The 12,323-nt window shown below is 52.5% G+C and overlaps 1 protein-coding gene across 4 annotated transcripts in view; it reads left to right on the top strand.

Moving 5' to 3' along the window:
- Nucleotides 1-12,323, top strand: part of SPTBN2 (spectrin beta, non-erythrocytic 2) — a 36,751-nt gene that overhangs the window by 10,442 nt on the left and 13,986 nt on the right. For all 4 annotated transcript variants that reach the window (XR_012076826.1, XM_072970374.1, XM_072970373.1 and 1 more), the window contains 13 exons: nucleotides 666-817; nucleotides 1,247-1,420; nucleotides 2,216-2,307; nucleotides 2,466-2,546; nucleotides 2,852-2,967; nucleotides 4,751-4,863; nucleotides 4,976-5,163; nucleotides 6,673-6,790; nucleotides 7,466-7,624; nucleotides 7,959-8,261; nucleotides 9,369-9,522; nucleotides 9,724-10,594; nucleotides 11,898-12,035. Coding sequence is in view for 3 of the 4 variants with exons in the window: in XM_072970374.1 (XP_072826475.1) it covers nucleotides 666-817; nucleotides 1,247-1,420; nucleotides 2,216-2,307; nucleotides 2,466-2,546; nucleotides 2,852-2,967; nucleotides 4,751-4,863; nucleotides 4,976-5,163; nucleotides 6,673-6,790; nucleotides 7,466-7,624; nucleotides 7,959-8,261; nucleotides 9,369-9,522; nucleotides 9,724-10,594; nucleotides 11,898-12,035 (2,659 nt within the window). In the remaining variant the exon portion in view is untranslated. The remainder of the gene's footprint in view (nucleotides 1-665; nucleotides 818-1,246; nucleotides 1,421-2,215; nucleotides 2,308-2,465; nucleotides 2,547-2,851; nucleotides 2,968-4,750; nucleotides 4,864-4,975; nucleotides 5,164-6,672; nucleotides 6,791-7,465; nucleotides 7,625-7,958; nucleotides 8,262-9,368; nucleotides 9,523-9,723; nucleotides 10,595-11,897; nucleotides 12,036-12,323) is intronic.

Below are 12,323 nucleotides of genomic sequence, written 5' to 3'. Positions count from 1 at the left end.
CCCTGTCTTTTCTTTAAATTATGCCAGGAAAGCAAGGTGACTCAGGAGGCCTGCAGCCTCTATAATGCCACATCCTCCTAATGACCACTTGGAAGAGCCGCTGCTGTAATTTAAGTCCACACCCTCTCTTTTGTCCACCACCAAAAGGGAACAGCCGTACCTCCTGCTGGACCTACCTGAGCAACTCTTGCTCTTTCCTTCCAGTTAGATCTTACCTGTATTACAGCAACTCATCAAGGAGCCATTTTGTGCCAGGCATCTTACACACACTTAATCAACACCATGACCTGTTGAAGGAGAAAGTAATATGCCCATTTTGCAGATGAGGAAAGTGAGGCCCTGGTGGATGAACAACTATGTCTCACCACTGTTACATGACAGAACCCTGATCCCAGGTCCCAGACCTTCCCTGCATATCCCATGCTTCTCATTTCTTCCATCCTTTCTTCTTAAAGCCTGTTCTCTGTCTCTCATTTTTGTTCTTTACCTTGCTTTTGAGCTCATACCAATTTATTTCCCAGCTTTTTAAGTTGTGGGTTTTCCTCTTGGCCATCTTCCTTCCCTTCCCCTTCCCCAGACTTCACTTCCCCAGCCCCACCAACTGGGGTTTAGAAGCAGGTGCACTGTCCTTGAAGGGCAGAAATGACCCCCTATTGCCACCACAGATGAGCGAGAAGCTGTGCAGAAGAAAACCTTCACCAAGTGGGTGAACTCGCACCTGGCCCGGGTGACGTGCCGAGTGGGAGACCTGTACAGTGACCTGCGGGATGGACGTAACCTCCTGAGGCTCCTGGAGGTGCTCTCGGGAGAGACACTGGTGAGCAGTGGTCACGAGGGAGGAGGGGGCCCGAGAGACGGTCAAGGGGACAAACTGTGGGAGTCACCCATAGCGAGAAGAGTGATGCCACAGAGCGGAAAATGGTGGCTGCCCTCTGCTCAGAGGATGATTGCATTTGGAGAGGCTTTGCTGAATGGATTAAGTAGGAGCGTTGCTTCATGGAGACAGAAACAGTGGCCCCATTGAAAACCTTTCTTTTCCCACTACTCTGGGTGCAATTAATTCCCTTGGGAATCTTAATCTGCCCCAAGCCTCATCTGCAACCTCAGCTTTAGCTCCCTGGGGCGGTCCCTGTGTTCCTGAGGGAGGTCATGGGGAAGGTGTGGGAAGCAGGGCCCCAGGGAAGCCAGGAGAGAAGGAGGAGGAGGCCCGAGGTCCCATGCCTTTGGGTCCCCTGTCCCTCGACAGCCGAAGCCCACAAAGGGCCGTATGCGGATCCACTGCCTGGAGAACGTGGACAAGGCGCTGCAGTTCCTGAAGGAGCAAAAAGTGCACTTGGAAAACATGGGCTCCCACGACATCGTGGACGGGAACCACCGCCTGACCCTCGGGCTGGTCTGGACCATCATCCTTCGATTCCAGGTACCCCGCACAGTGTTCCTTGGAGTGTGCTCTGCACGCCAGAGCTGCCGCCCTAGTGGTCGCTGCAAACGTGGAGGGCCTGGAACCTCATACGCCAGAGCAGGGCACTCTCCTCACTAGACAGCATGGGGGCCAACGTGGGTGTTGTCAAACTTCTGTGGCAAATTCCCTGTGGCCTGGTCTGTACCGGTCACGTGCCGTAGGACCACATGTTGGTGCACGAGAGACTGGAAGTTTTACAGAATGCTCCTTCACCATGGAGGGTTTTAGAATTGCATTTGGGGTCTGGTCACTGGCCCACTCCTCTCTCTCAAACGCTGCTTACCTCTCTCAAAAGAATTAGCCACCCTCCTCTTTCTTATGCTCTGAGCATAGCCAGTCCGATACCTTAACGCCACCACAACATTCCTGATTGCTCTGCTCACTCCCTGGGTGTAACCTCCTTTGCTCCTTCCAGCCCTAAGCAGAGCTTCCTCCGCTTCACCTTGGAAACCAGCTCTCAGAAACTGTTCACTTCTCCACCTGCAGTTTCCCACCCGCTGCAGGAGCCAGCATCCTTCGCCTCGGGGTGCTTCCACTCTTCTGAATTCCCACCCCATTCTGCTGCCTCACATCCCTTTGACCTGAAGTTTTGTGGTCACTAGCCCAGGAGGAAAGGTCCCGAGGCTCTGTCCTTGGGCCCTTATTCTAGGAGTCTAAAGAGAAGTTTCCTGCCATGTATCTCTGAGCATCTCTGGTAACTCCAGAAGCCCCTGTTCAGGGAGTGAGGGCCTTCCATCCTTCCTTCCTTCTTAGATCCAAGACATAAGTGTGGAAACAGAAGACAACAAGGAGAAGAAGTCAGCCAAGGATGCACTGTTGCTCTGGTGCCAGATGAAGACCGCCGGGTAAGGCTGCCCAGGGAGCATAGCCTTGGAGGGTTGGATGCACTGAGGCTGTGCGGTAAAGGAAGGATGGGCATCAGGAACTGCCAACTGGGGAATCTGTCCTCGAGGCCCAGACCGAGGTGGCCCTGCTCACTGTTTTCCCCGGTCTCGGTTTATAGGTACCCCAATGTCAATGTGCACAACTTCACCACCAGCTGGAGAGATGGACTGGCCTTCAATGCCATCGTGCATAAACACCGGTGAGAAGACAGGGCTTGCGAGCCTGTTTGAGCTGTTGGATGGGCTGATGACCCAGGGGCTCACCCACACGTAGACGAAGCAGGGAGATGAACTGAGCTACACGCAGTTACAAGGAATGAACGTTCAGAGGAGAGCCAGGATGTGGGGGTGCCTTCTGCACTGAGGGCTTGTGATGGAAGCCAGGGGGGTGGGAGCAGCAGGTGTGGGGAGTTGGGGACTTAGGGATAAAGATAGGGGTGGCTTAGCTCTTCCTCTTTAGGATCTCATGTCCTCTTGATACTGTCTATATTTCCTCCCTACCCAGGCCAGACCTGCTGGATTTTGAGTCCCTGAAGAAGTGTAATGCACACTACAATCTGCAGAACGCTTTCAATCTAGCTGAGAAGGAGCTGGGACTTACAAAGCTGCTGGATCCTGAAGGTGGGGCGAGCTTTGTAAAAAGAGAGGCTGTAGGGTAGAGACAGACGGTAGATGAGTGGGTGCTAGGGGCTGAGGGCGGGGAGAAGGGGAAGAAACTGCTGATGGTTATGGGGTTTCTTCGGGGGTGCTGAAAATGTTCTGGAATTAGATTATGGTGACTGTTGCACAATCTTGTGAAAATACTAAAAACCACTGAAGAGCATACTTAAAAAGGGCGAATTTTGTAGCATGAAAATTGTATCTCACAGGAAGAAAGGCAGTCCTGTAGCAGAGAAGAGCCCTGGGGTATGGTTCCGTCCCCACCCCTCGACGGAGCAGCTCTGGGACATACAGCCAGTTTCCTCATCTCTCAAACGAGATGATTGGTCTACATTGTCTCTGAGGGCCCTTCTTATTCCAAAATTCTGTGATTCTAAATTAGGCTACATGATCTTGAGGTCTCACCGAGCACTGGCCTTATGGCCAGCTGACCCTGCTGGTTGGCCCCTGTGGTTCTGACCTAACACTGATGAGACTGGTAACTGTCACTGGACTCTTGTTCTGTACCTGGCACTGCACTTGACATGCTCTAATTAATTTAATTCTCACAACACCTCCTGGAAATCAGTATCATTATTATGCTCTGTTTATGGAAGAGAAGCTGGGGGTCTATAACGATTAAGTGACTTCCACAAGGTCATTCAAGTGGGTGGGACTGAGATTCAAATTCAGGCAGCCTGGCTGCAGAGCCTGTTTCTGCAGCCACCACTCAGGGAGAATGGAGAACAGTCAGGGTGCAGCCAGAAAAGGGAAGGACAGAAGGGCCGAGTGATTTCCTTGCTGGAAAGGCTCCTTAGGAAGCCCCAGGGCAGATTTGAGTCTTGGTTATTCTCCCGCTTTTTGCTGTCCCACCAGTAGACCCATTTCCCGTGCCCTTTTAGTCCAGAAAGACAAGCATCAGCTACCTAGAGATGGCAGTAGGCCAAATACAAGGTCCTTTGGAGAGATTTGAGAAGCACAGCTACGATAAAGAAACATTTAAGTAAAGCTAAGTAATCTGTACCTCTGTGAGATTATTTCCATGGCTCCTGCCTGCCTGTGGGTTGCCAGAGGGGGTCAGGAGGGCTTCTGGTCTCATAGTCTTCCCTTTAGGTAGGATACAATCTGGCCTAATTAAGAGAACCCAGGGACTGCAAGTCATAGTCAGCCTCGGTGTCCTTGTGGTAGAAGTTAATTTGGCTTGAAAGACACTCACCTCCTGGGCCCACAGCTGAACTTTGGGACTGAGGTCAGAAATAGACATGACCGTGCCCTAAGGTGGTCCTAAGAACTGGCCTCTGTCCCTGCTGCCATGGCTCCCTGGACCCATCCCTCCAAACATTCTGGGTTCAGGAGGCCTCGTTCATTCCTTCTGTCTTAATGCCCCTAAGTTGGATGACTTCGTGGACATCTTTCCAGCCTATAAGTCCATCCCCAAATGAGAATGCTGTTTCCTTTCTTGTCTCTCTTCCTCCAAACAACTAGTTTTGGTCTTTATTAGAAACATTGGGTAAAAGCCTCCTTGGGCTTCTGGGGTTTTTATTCTGCTTGTTTCTAGGAGGTAAAAAAAAAAAAAGGCTTAACTTTTCATACACTTTTAGTCCAAAGAGTTAGTCATTTTGCTCTGAAGGGAGCTGGAAAGATGTCTGTCAGCTTTGGAGGGCTGGGAGGGCCCTGGGGTTGGGGTAAGTGATTCAAGTTGGGGGTGTACTTCTGGGAGGCTGGTTTCTCATCTCTGCCTGACCTGGATGGCCCTTTTTCTCAGATGTGAATGTGGACCAACCAGATGAAAAGTCAATTATTACCTATGTGGCTACTTACTACCACTATTTCTCCAAGATGAAGGCCCTAGCCGTGGAAGGCAAAAGGATTGGCAAGGTACTCTCCATCACAGGGGCCTGGCCTAGGCGTCTTACTCCCCGAAAGCAAGAGCAGGGGAGGACTGGGTCAGGGAGCCCATGAGCAGGAAGCCCACATCACTGTCCCACAGGTGCTGGACCACGCCATGGAGGCAGAACGCCTGGTGGAGAAGTATGAGTCCTTGGCCTCAGAGCTGCTGCAGTGGATCGAGCAAACGATTGTGACCCTCAATGACCGGCAGCTGGCCAACTCCCTGAGTGGGGTCCAGAACCAGCTACAGTCCTTCAATTCCTACCGCACTGTGGAGAAGCCACCCAAGTAGGTGTCCCTGGGCCACACCCCACCGTATCCCATCTGCCCTGAGCTGTGCTCACACACGAGGAAGCCTAAATTAGAGCAGCCTTTTGGGAGGGAAATTTGGCAGCACATAAACCCAGCGGAGACTCATTTCCCCCAGCTCAGAGCACCAGAAGCAGTTCCAAAATATATTTTTCAAATGATTATCCGTTACAAGAAATCATGCTGTGGAAATGACTGCTATGCTATCTAGAGCTGGTGCAATCCACTCAGATGAAGTTTGGTTGGGTCCCCTTAAGCGAGGAACCCAATCCTAGCCTAAGGATGGGGAATTGGACCTGACAGGCAGGCCGTCACTGGCAACACAGGTGTGTGGCTGGTGACTTGTTCTCTGCACATGTTCTTATCACTCATGCATTTTAGCAATTGACTATTGAAGTGTGGAGCTGCTGTTAGGCGTTTCTATACAGTACGTGCTAAAGCTTCTGTACATTTGGGGCCTTCTAGGAGGCCCAGTGGCTGGGACCCTCATGCCCCCAGCAGCCCAGAATTCCCCTAAATGGGAACCCCCTCGACCACCAACCCCCCCACCCCCGTCCACGTAATGTTAAATCACGCACACCCTTCTAATCTTCCCTATTTATTTCCCAGGCCTGTCTGGCCACAGATTTCTGCAAGACAGAGTTAAAAACAAACAAACAAACAAACAAAAACTTCTATACTTTTGTTATTGAGCTCTTTTGCAGTTAATATGTTTCATCTCCAAAACTAATATTAATCCAGAAAACATCTGTTCCTGGGCAATCCAAGGAATGATTTGAAGTGTGCCCTTTAACCCAGAAAGTCCTCTTCTGGGCATTGAACAAGGATGTAGCTTCAAGGATGTTCACTAATGTACTAATATGACCTTTGTAAAGGAGAAATAAGTCATGGGACAGTCACTGAAAATAATGTCGAAGAAATGCCTTTATTGACCTGAAAAGATGTTCCTGAAAAATGTGTTATGAGATAGTTACTTTGGATGATAAGAGCAAAGGGTTAAGCATCCAGGTTCAAAGAACCAGAGTTCAAATCCTGGCTCTGCCACCTAGCCGTTGTGAGCTTTGGGCAACTTACTAAGCCTTTCTGTGCCTCAGTTTTCTCATCCTTGAAAATGGGGGTAGTAAGGGAATAACAGAGCTGAACAAGCGAATGCACGCAGATCCCTGAGAACAGGGCCTGGCTTACAGTGGGTGAGCGAGTCCTTGACGAATGTTAGCCACAGTTACAGTATGATGGCATCTGTGTAGAGCAGAAATGTAGTCCATGCCTGCCCGAGGGTGACGGTGGTCGTTTCTGTGTAATTTTCAGTTGTTTTAAAATTAGATTCTTTTTCAACATAATTTGCCAGTATTTTCTGGCTTTCACACAAAGAGCATGTGCTGCTTTTACAAGAAGAAAAGCAACACACAACACTTCATTTTGAAACTTGACGCCTGCCCAGGCCCCTCCTGGCCTTTGACCCTAACTGGGCCTGGCCTCCTGCCTCAGGTTCACCGAGAAAGGGAACTTGGAAGTGCTGCTCTTCACCATCCAGAGCAAGCTGCGGGCCAACAACCAGAAGGTCTACACGCCCCGTGAGGGCCGCCTCATCTCTGACATCAACAAGGTCCACAGCCTCCCTTCCATTCCCTAGGTCACCCACCCCCAGCACCAGCCCCTACCGTCCCTGCTGGAACCCTCGGCCCAGCTGCCTGCACTGTCCCTGGTACAGACGTGACTCACTTGTCCTCTACTGCGTCCTGCACACCCGCCTCCTCCCCACTCTGTCTCTCCATGCAAGTTATACCCCAGTGCATCTTGTTCAGCCTGTCCCCAGCTCACTCTCCCTGCTTTTATTTCACTTTTTTAACAGACAACATAAGATTGATCAAAGTAATATGATTCACCCCTAGTCCCACCGCCGCAGACAAATCCAGTGATTTCCATTGTTCCCTGTCTCCCTCCCATCTTTGTCCACTAGCAGACGTTGTTTCCATGTGGCTCAGTGGTGCTCACGCCGCCTCTGCTCCTCACACTTCCCTGCACAGGCGTCACGTGGCTCAATGGTGCTCACGCCACCCCTGCTCCTCATAATTCCCTGCACAGGCATCACGTGGCTCAGTGTTGCTCACGCCGCCCCTGCTCCTCACACTTCCCTGCACAGGCGTCTAACCGCATTCCACAGACCCACTAGACCGAGCTTCCCGGAGACTCTCCCTGTGCCCCCAGCCTCGGTGACCCCTCCCCACCCTCACTTCCTGAGCCCTGGCCCTTTAGCACTAATCCTGCCTCCACCTCACAGGCCTGGGAGCGGCTGGAGAAAGCCGAGCATGAGCGCGAGCTGGCCCTGCGCACGGAGCTGATCCGCCAGGAGAAGCTGGAGCAGCTGGCTGCCCGTTTTGACCGCAAGGCTGCCATGCGGGAGACCTGGCTTAGTGAGAACCAGCGCCTTGTGTCCCAGGTAGAACGGGGCTGGGGGGCTCCTGGCCTGTCCAGGCAGGTCTGGAGAAATGGGGAAGAAACAGTGGTGGATAAGGAATCCTGCAGTATTGGGAGCGAATGAAATGAGAAATCTACCACACAGACAAGAAGACCAAGAGAACCCAGGAACTGGGGGCCAGAGACTTGAACAGGAGAAGGGGTTAGTGAGATGGGATGGGATGGGATACAGAGGAAACTTAGAGCCACTGGAGTTGGCATCTTACAGCAGGATGCTCTGGGTGAGGGTGGGCAAAGGGGTGAGCAGAGGGAAGCCCCTGAGCTCCCAAACCTCCCCTTCCTGTCCCTCACCCCAGGACAACTTTGGGCTGGAGCTAGCGGCAGTGGAGGCAGCGGTGCGGAAGCACGAAGCCATTGAGACAGACATCGTGGCCTATAGCGGCCGGGTGCAGGCGGTGGACGCCGTGGCCGCAGAGCTGGCCGCTGAGCACTACCACGACATCAAGCGCATTGCCGCGCGGCAGCACAATGTGGCGCGGCTCTGGGACTTCTTGCGGCAGATGGTGGCCGCCCGGCGGGAGAGGCTCCTCCTCAACCTGGAGCTGCAGAAGGTGTTTCAGGACCTGCTCTACCTCATGGACTGGATGGAAGAGATGAAGGTACCAGTAGATGTGGGTGGTAGGGTTGAGCTGATTGGGACCCTGGAGCTACGACTGGGGTATGTTAGCGCATCTGATCAGCTGATCTTTGTAGAGTGTGTAGCCATCCAGGGCCCTGTCCCCAGTTTAGATGAGCAGAGCAAACAGATCCCTGTCCTCATGGGCCATTCCAGTGGAAGGAGATCGATGATAAAACTGTTGGCCTGTCAATAAACAACACAGCAAGGGTGAGGAAACAGAAACAGGCTGTGTGATGGAATGGTCTGGGAAGAGCTGTCTGAAAAATGCCATTTAAGCTGAGAGCAGAATGTCCCAAGGAGCCAGCACAGGGAAATCTGAGGAGAGAATGTTCCAGGCAGAAGGAACTGCTAGGCAAAGGCCCTTGGCCTGCTCACAGCAGCATGTTCCAGATGAGAAGGAAGGCCAGCAGGACTAAGAACAGGGAGGGGACAGGGGACGAGGTAAGGGTAGAAGCAGCCAGCTCACTTAGGGCTTACAGGCCTGGTCAAGGAGTTTAGATTTTATTCCGAATAACGTGGAGCACTGAAAGTGATTAGAAGGTTTTGAAAAGGGGAGAGATGTGATTCTGCGTTTTTATATTTTTAAAATGTCACTTTGACTGCTATTTGAAGAAGGGCTGTGGGCAGCCGGAGTGGGAGCCGAGAGACCAGTCGGAGGCTGCTGCAGTGATCTAGGCGAGAGATAGGGATATGGTTAGGGCTAGAGACATGCTAAAGTTTGCTGGGGTGCTGGGGACTGAGCTATGACCATAGGAGGGTGGCGATAATTCTGGGCCTGAGAAGATGAGTCAGAGCAGAAATTCCAGAAGCCAGATTTAGTAAGAAAGTTATTCCACAGAAGGGGAGTTGAGTACAAAGAGACCAGATGCCAGGACAGAACTGGATGTCCCTCTGTGTGTGTGACAGATGGGAACAGGTGTGCTCACCTGTGTGTGACACCTGGAGCTGACCAAGGAGGCTCTGATGTGTGGTTGGTTCAGGAAGGTGGGGCAAGGTTAGCACATGTTTGCGGCGGGGCAAGAGGCCTGGCTGGGAGGGAACCAGGCAGCTCTCAGACGGGCATCGGCATGCCGCATGTCCCTGGCAGGGCCGGCTGCAGTCCCAGGACCTGGGCAAGCATCTGGCTGGAGTGGAGGACCTGCTGCAGCTGCATGAGCTGGTGGAAGCAGACATTGCTGTGCAGGCTGAGAGGGTGCGGGCTGTCAGTGCCTCAGCACTGCGCTTCTGTGACCCAGGAAAAGGTGAAAACTGGGGGAAGGAACTGGAAAGGAGGTGGGGGTGTTGGCTGGCAAGGAGAACATTAAAAGCTGAAGCAGCAAGACTGGGAAAACCTGGGGACAGGAAGGATGATGGGTGGCAGCAAGACAAGGAGGCCTAAAAGAGTGGGGGGGGGCAGTGGCGGACTGGCTACAGCTCTCAACCCTCTGGTGTGACTTTTTCAGAGTACAAACCGTGCGACCCCCAGCTGGTGTCTGAGCGAGTGGCTGCCCTGGAGCAGAGCTATGAGTCGCTGTGCGAGTTGGCAGCGGCTCGGCGGGCCCGCCTGGAGGAGTCCCGGCGACTCTGGCGGTTCCTCTGGGAGGTGGGCGAGGCTGAGGCCTGGGTGCGGGAGCAGCAGCACCTGCTGGCCTCAGCAGACACCGGCCGGGACCTGACGGGAGTCCTCCGCCTGCTCAACAAGCATACAGCCCTGCGAGGCGAGATGAGCGGCCGGCTGGGGCCCCTGAAGCTAACCCTGGAGCAGGGCCAGCAGCTAGTTGCCGAGGGCCACCCTGGGGCAGGCCAGGCGGCCGCCCGGGCAGCCGAGCTCCAAGCCCAGTGGGAGCGGCTGGAGGCCCTGGCGGAGGAGCGTGCCCAGCGGCTCGCCCAGGCTGCCAGCCTCTACCAGTTCCAGGCAGATGCAAACGATATGGAAGCCTGGCTGGTGGACGCACTGCGCCTGGTGTCCAGCCCCGAGCTGGGGCATGACGAATTCTCCACGCAGGCCCTGGCCCGGCAGCATCGGGCCCTGGAGGAAGAGATCCGAGCCCACCGGCCAACCCTGGACGCCCTGAGGGAGCAGGCCGCCGCCCTGCCTCCTGTGCTGAGCCGCACGCCCGAGGTGCAGGGCCGGGTGCCCAGCCTGGAGCGGCACTATGAGGAGCTGCGGGCCCGGGCCGGCGAGCGCGCACGTGCCCTGGAGGCGGCCCTGGCTCGCTACACCATGCTCAGTGAGGCCGGGGCCTGCGGGCTCTGGGTGGAGGAGAAGGAGCAGTGGCTCAATGGGCTCGCCCTGCCCGAGCGCCTGGAGGACCTGGAGGTTGTGCAGCAAAGGTAGGCCCCCTGCATGCTTCCTCCGGCGTGGCCTTGTGAGTTGGGGGTCAGTGTTGAGGGTAGCGATCCTGCCCTAAACTGCCTGCTTATGCTGTACCTCTTTGAGTCTTAACCAGTCGTCTAATGTTTTAATGAAAAATGTTAAACATACTCAGACATAGAAACATTATGTAACAGATTCCTATACACCCATCCCCCAGGTTCAGTAGTTATCAATGTCTTGCTCTATTTGATTAATTTTCCTTTTCAAAAACAAATCCCCAATTTAACATGTCACCTCTATATTCTCCAGGAATGTAGAAATTTGAAATATAAGTAAATTAGTTTTTAGATGTGTGTGCAGGCTTAAAATGGCTAAGGATTTGAAGTTATAAGCCTTTTAGACAGAGACACTGATGACCGTCTCATGAAGTAGCTTATTTACAGAATAATAAACCTTAAAATAATTTTAAAAGGACGTTTTCCTTATAGAACCATGATACCATTATCACATAAAACAAAATTAGTAATTTCTTGATATCATCTACTGCTCAGTCTATAGTCAGATTTCCTGTTGGTTTTAAAAAATGTAATTAAAGGTTCTTTTTTTTAAGTTTTTAAGATATCTCATAACAGGAGTTGGGAAACTACAACCTCTGTGCCAAATCCAGCCCCTGACTGTTTTTGTAAATGACGCTCTGTTGGAACATAGCCACTCCCATTCATTTGCATATCAGCCCCCTGGCTGCTTTTGCTCTAAAACAATAGGGCTGAATACTTACAGTAAAGACCTTATGACTGAAAAAGCCTAAAATGTTTACTATGTGGCCCTTTACAGAAAGCATTTGCAGACTTTGCCCTATGAGAATATAAAATGTTCCTGAGGGAAGTTATGCTTCACATCTTTATCACTTAAATTGTTTTGATTAGCAGTTCATTTTTTAGCACATATCAGTTAAGTGGGACCCAGGTAGGCAGCTAAGGGGTAAGACCCAGGAGGAACAAGGGAGCTTCTGATGAAGGGTGAGGCCCTGTACCAGGGATTAGTTTGACTTGTTGTCCAGATGTCCCTGACCTTCAATTTTCACCAAGTTTTTGAACAACTCCAGAGATGACAGTTTTTCTACTTGTTTCAGGGAGGGGTGGGTGGAATGGGTGCTCCTCCTTGACCCAGAGATGCTGTGAATCTCGTAGGGAAGAGGTGCAGGGCCTCCTATAAATATGCCTCATGTTGATGGAGAGGAGTTCTTGTGGGCATCTGAGGGAGGTGGACCAGAGCACCCGTGCCTCCCACTGCTGATGGCCAGCTCTTCCACCCCCTCAGGTTCGAGACCCTGGAGCCTGAAATGAACGCCCTAGCAGCACGAATTGCTGCCGTGAATGACATTGCAGAGCAGTTGCTGAAGGCCAACCCCCCGGGGAAGGACAGCATTGTCAACACCCAGAAGCAGCTCAACCACAGGTGGGGTGGGGACGGCAGGACTAGGGAAGTGAGGAAGGATTCAGCAGACAGGTGGCAGCTGGAAGAGAGTTCTGTAGGGCATGAAACAGAGGCTATAAATGAGGAGGGAAAGCCATCTGGAATATGAGGTGGGGGGGTGATGAAAGAGATGGAAAGGGGTAAAGTTCACCTGAAGAGGCTGGTGGCTGGACAAGGAGCAGGCAAGAAGGAATCAGGGCAGGGTGAGTGGGGAGCAGCCTCTCTATAAACAGCAGAAGCAGGTGGGAGAATATACCAAGGGAGAGCGAA

This window comes from Vicugna pacos, chromosome 10 (genome assembly GCF_048564905.1).
Source record: "Vicugna pacos chromosome 10, VicPac4, whole genome shotgun sequence".
In the NCBI taxonomy this organism is placed as follows: domain Eukaryota; kingdom Metazoa; phylum Chordata; class Mammalia; order Artiodactyla; family Camelidae; genus Vicugna; species Vicugna pacos.
Note: the sequence above shows the minus strand (reverse complement) of the source record. Positions and strands in the feature narration are given on the sequence as shown.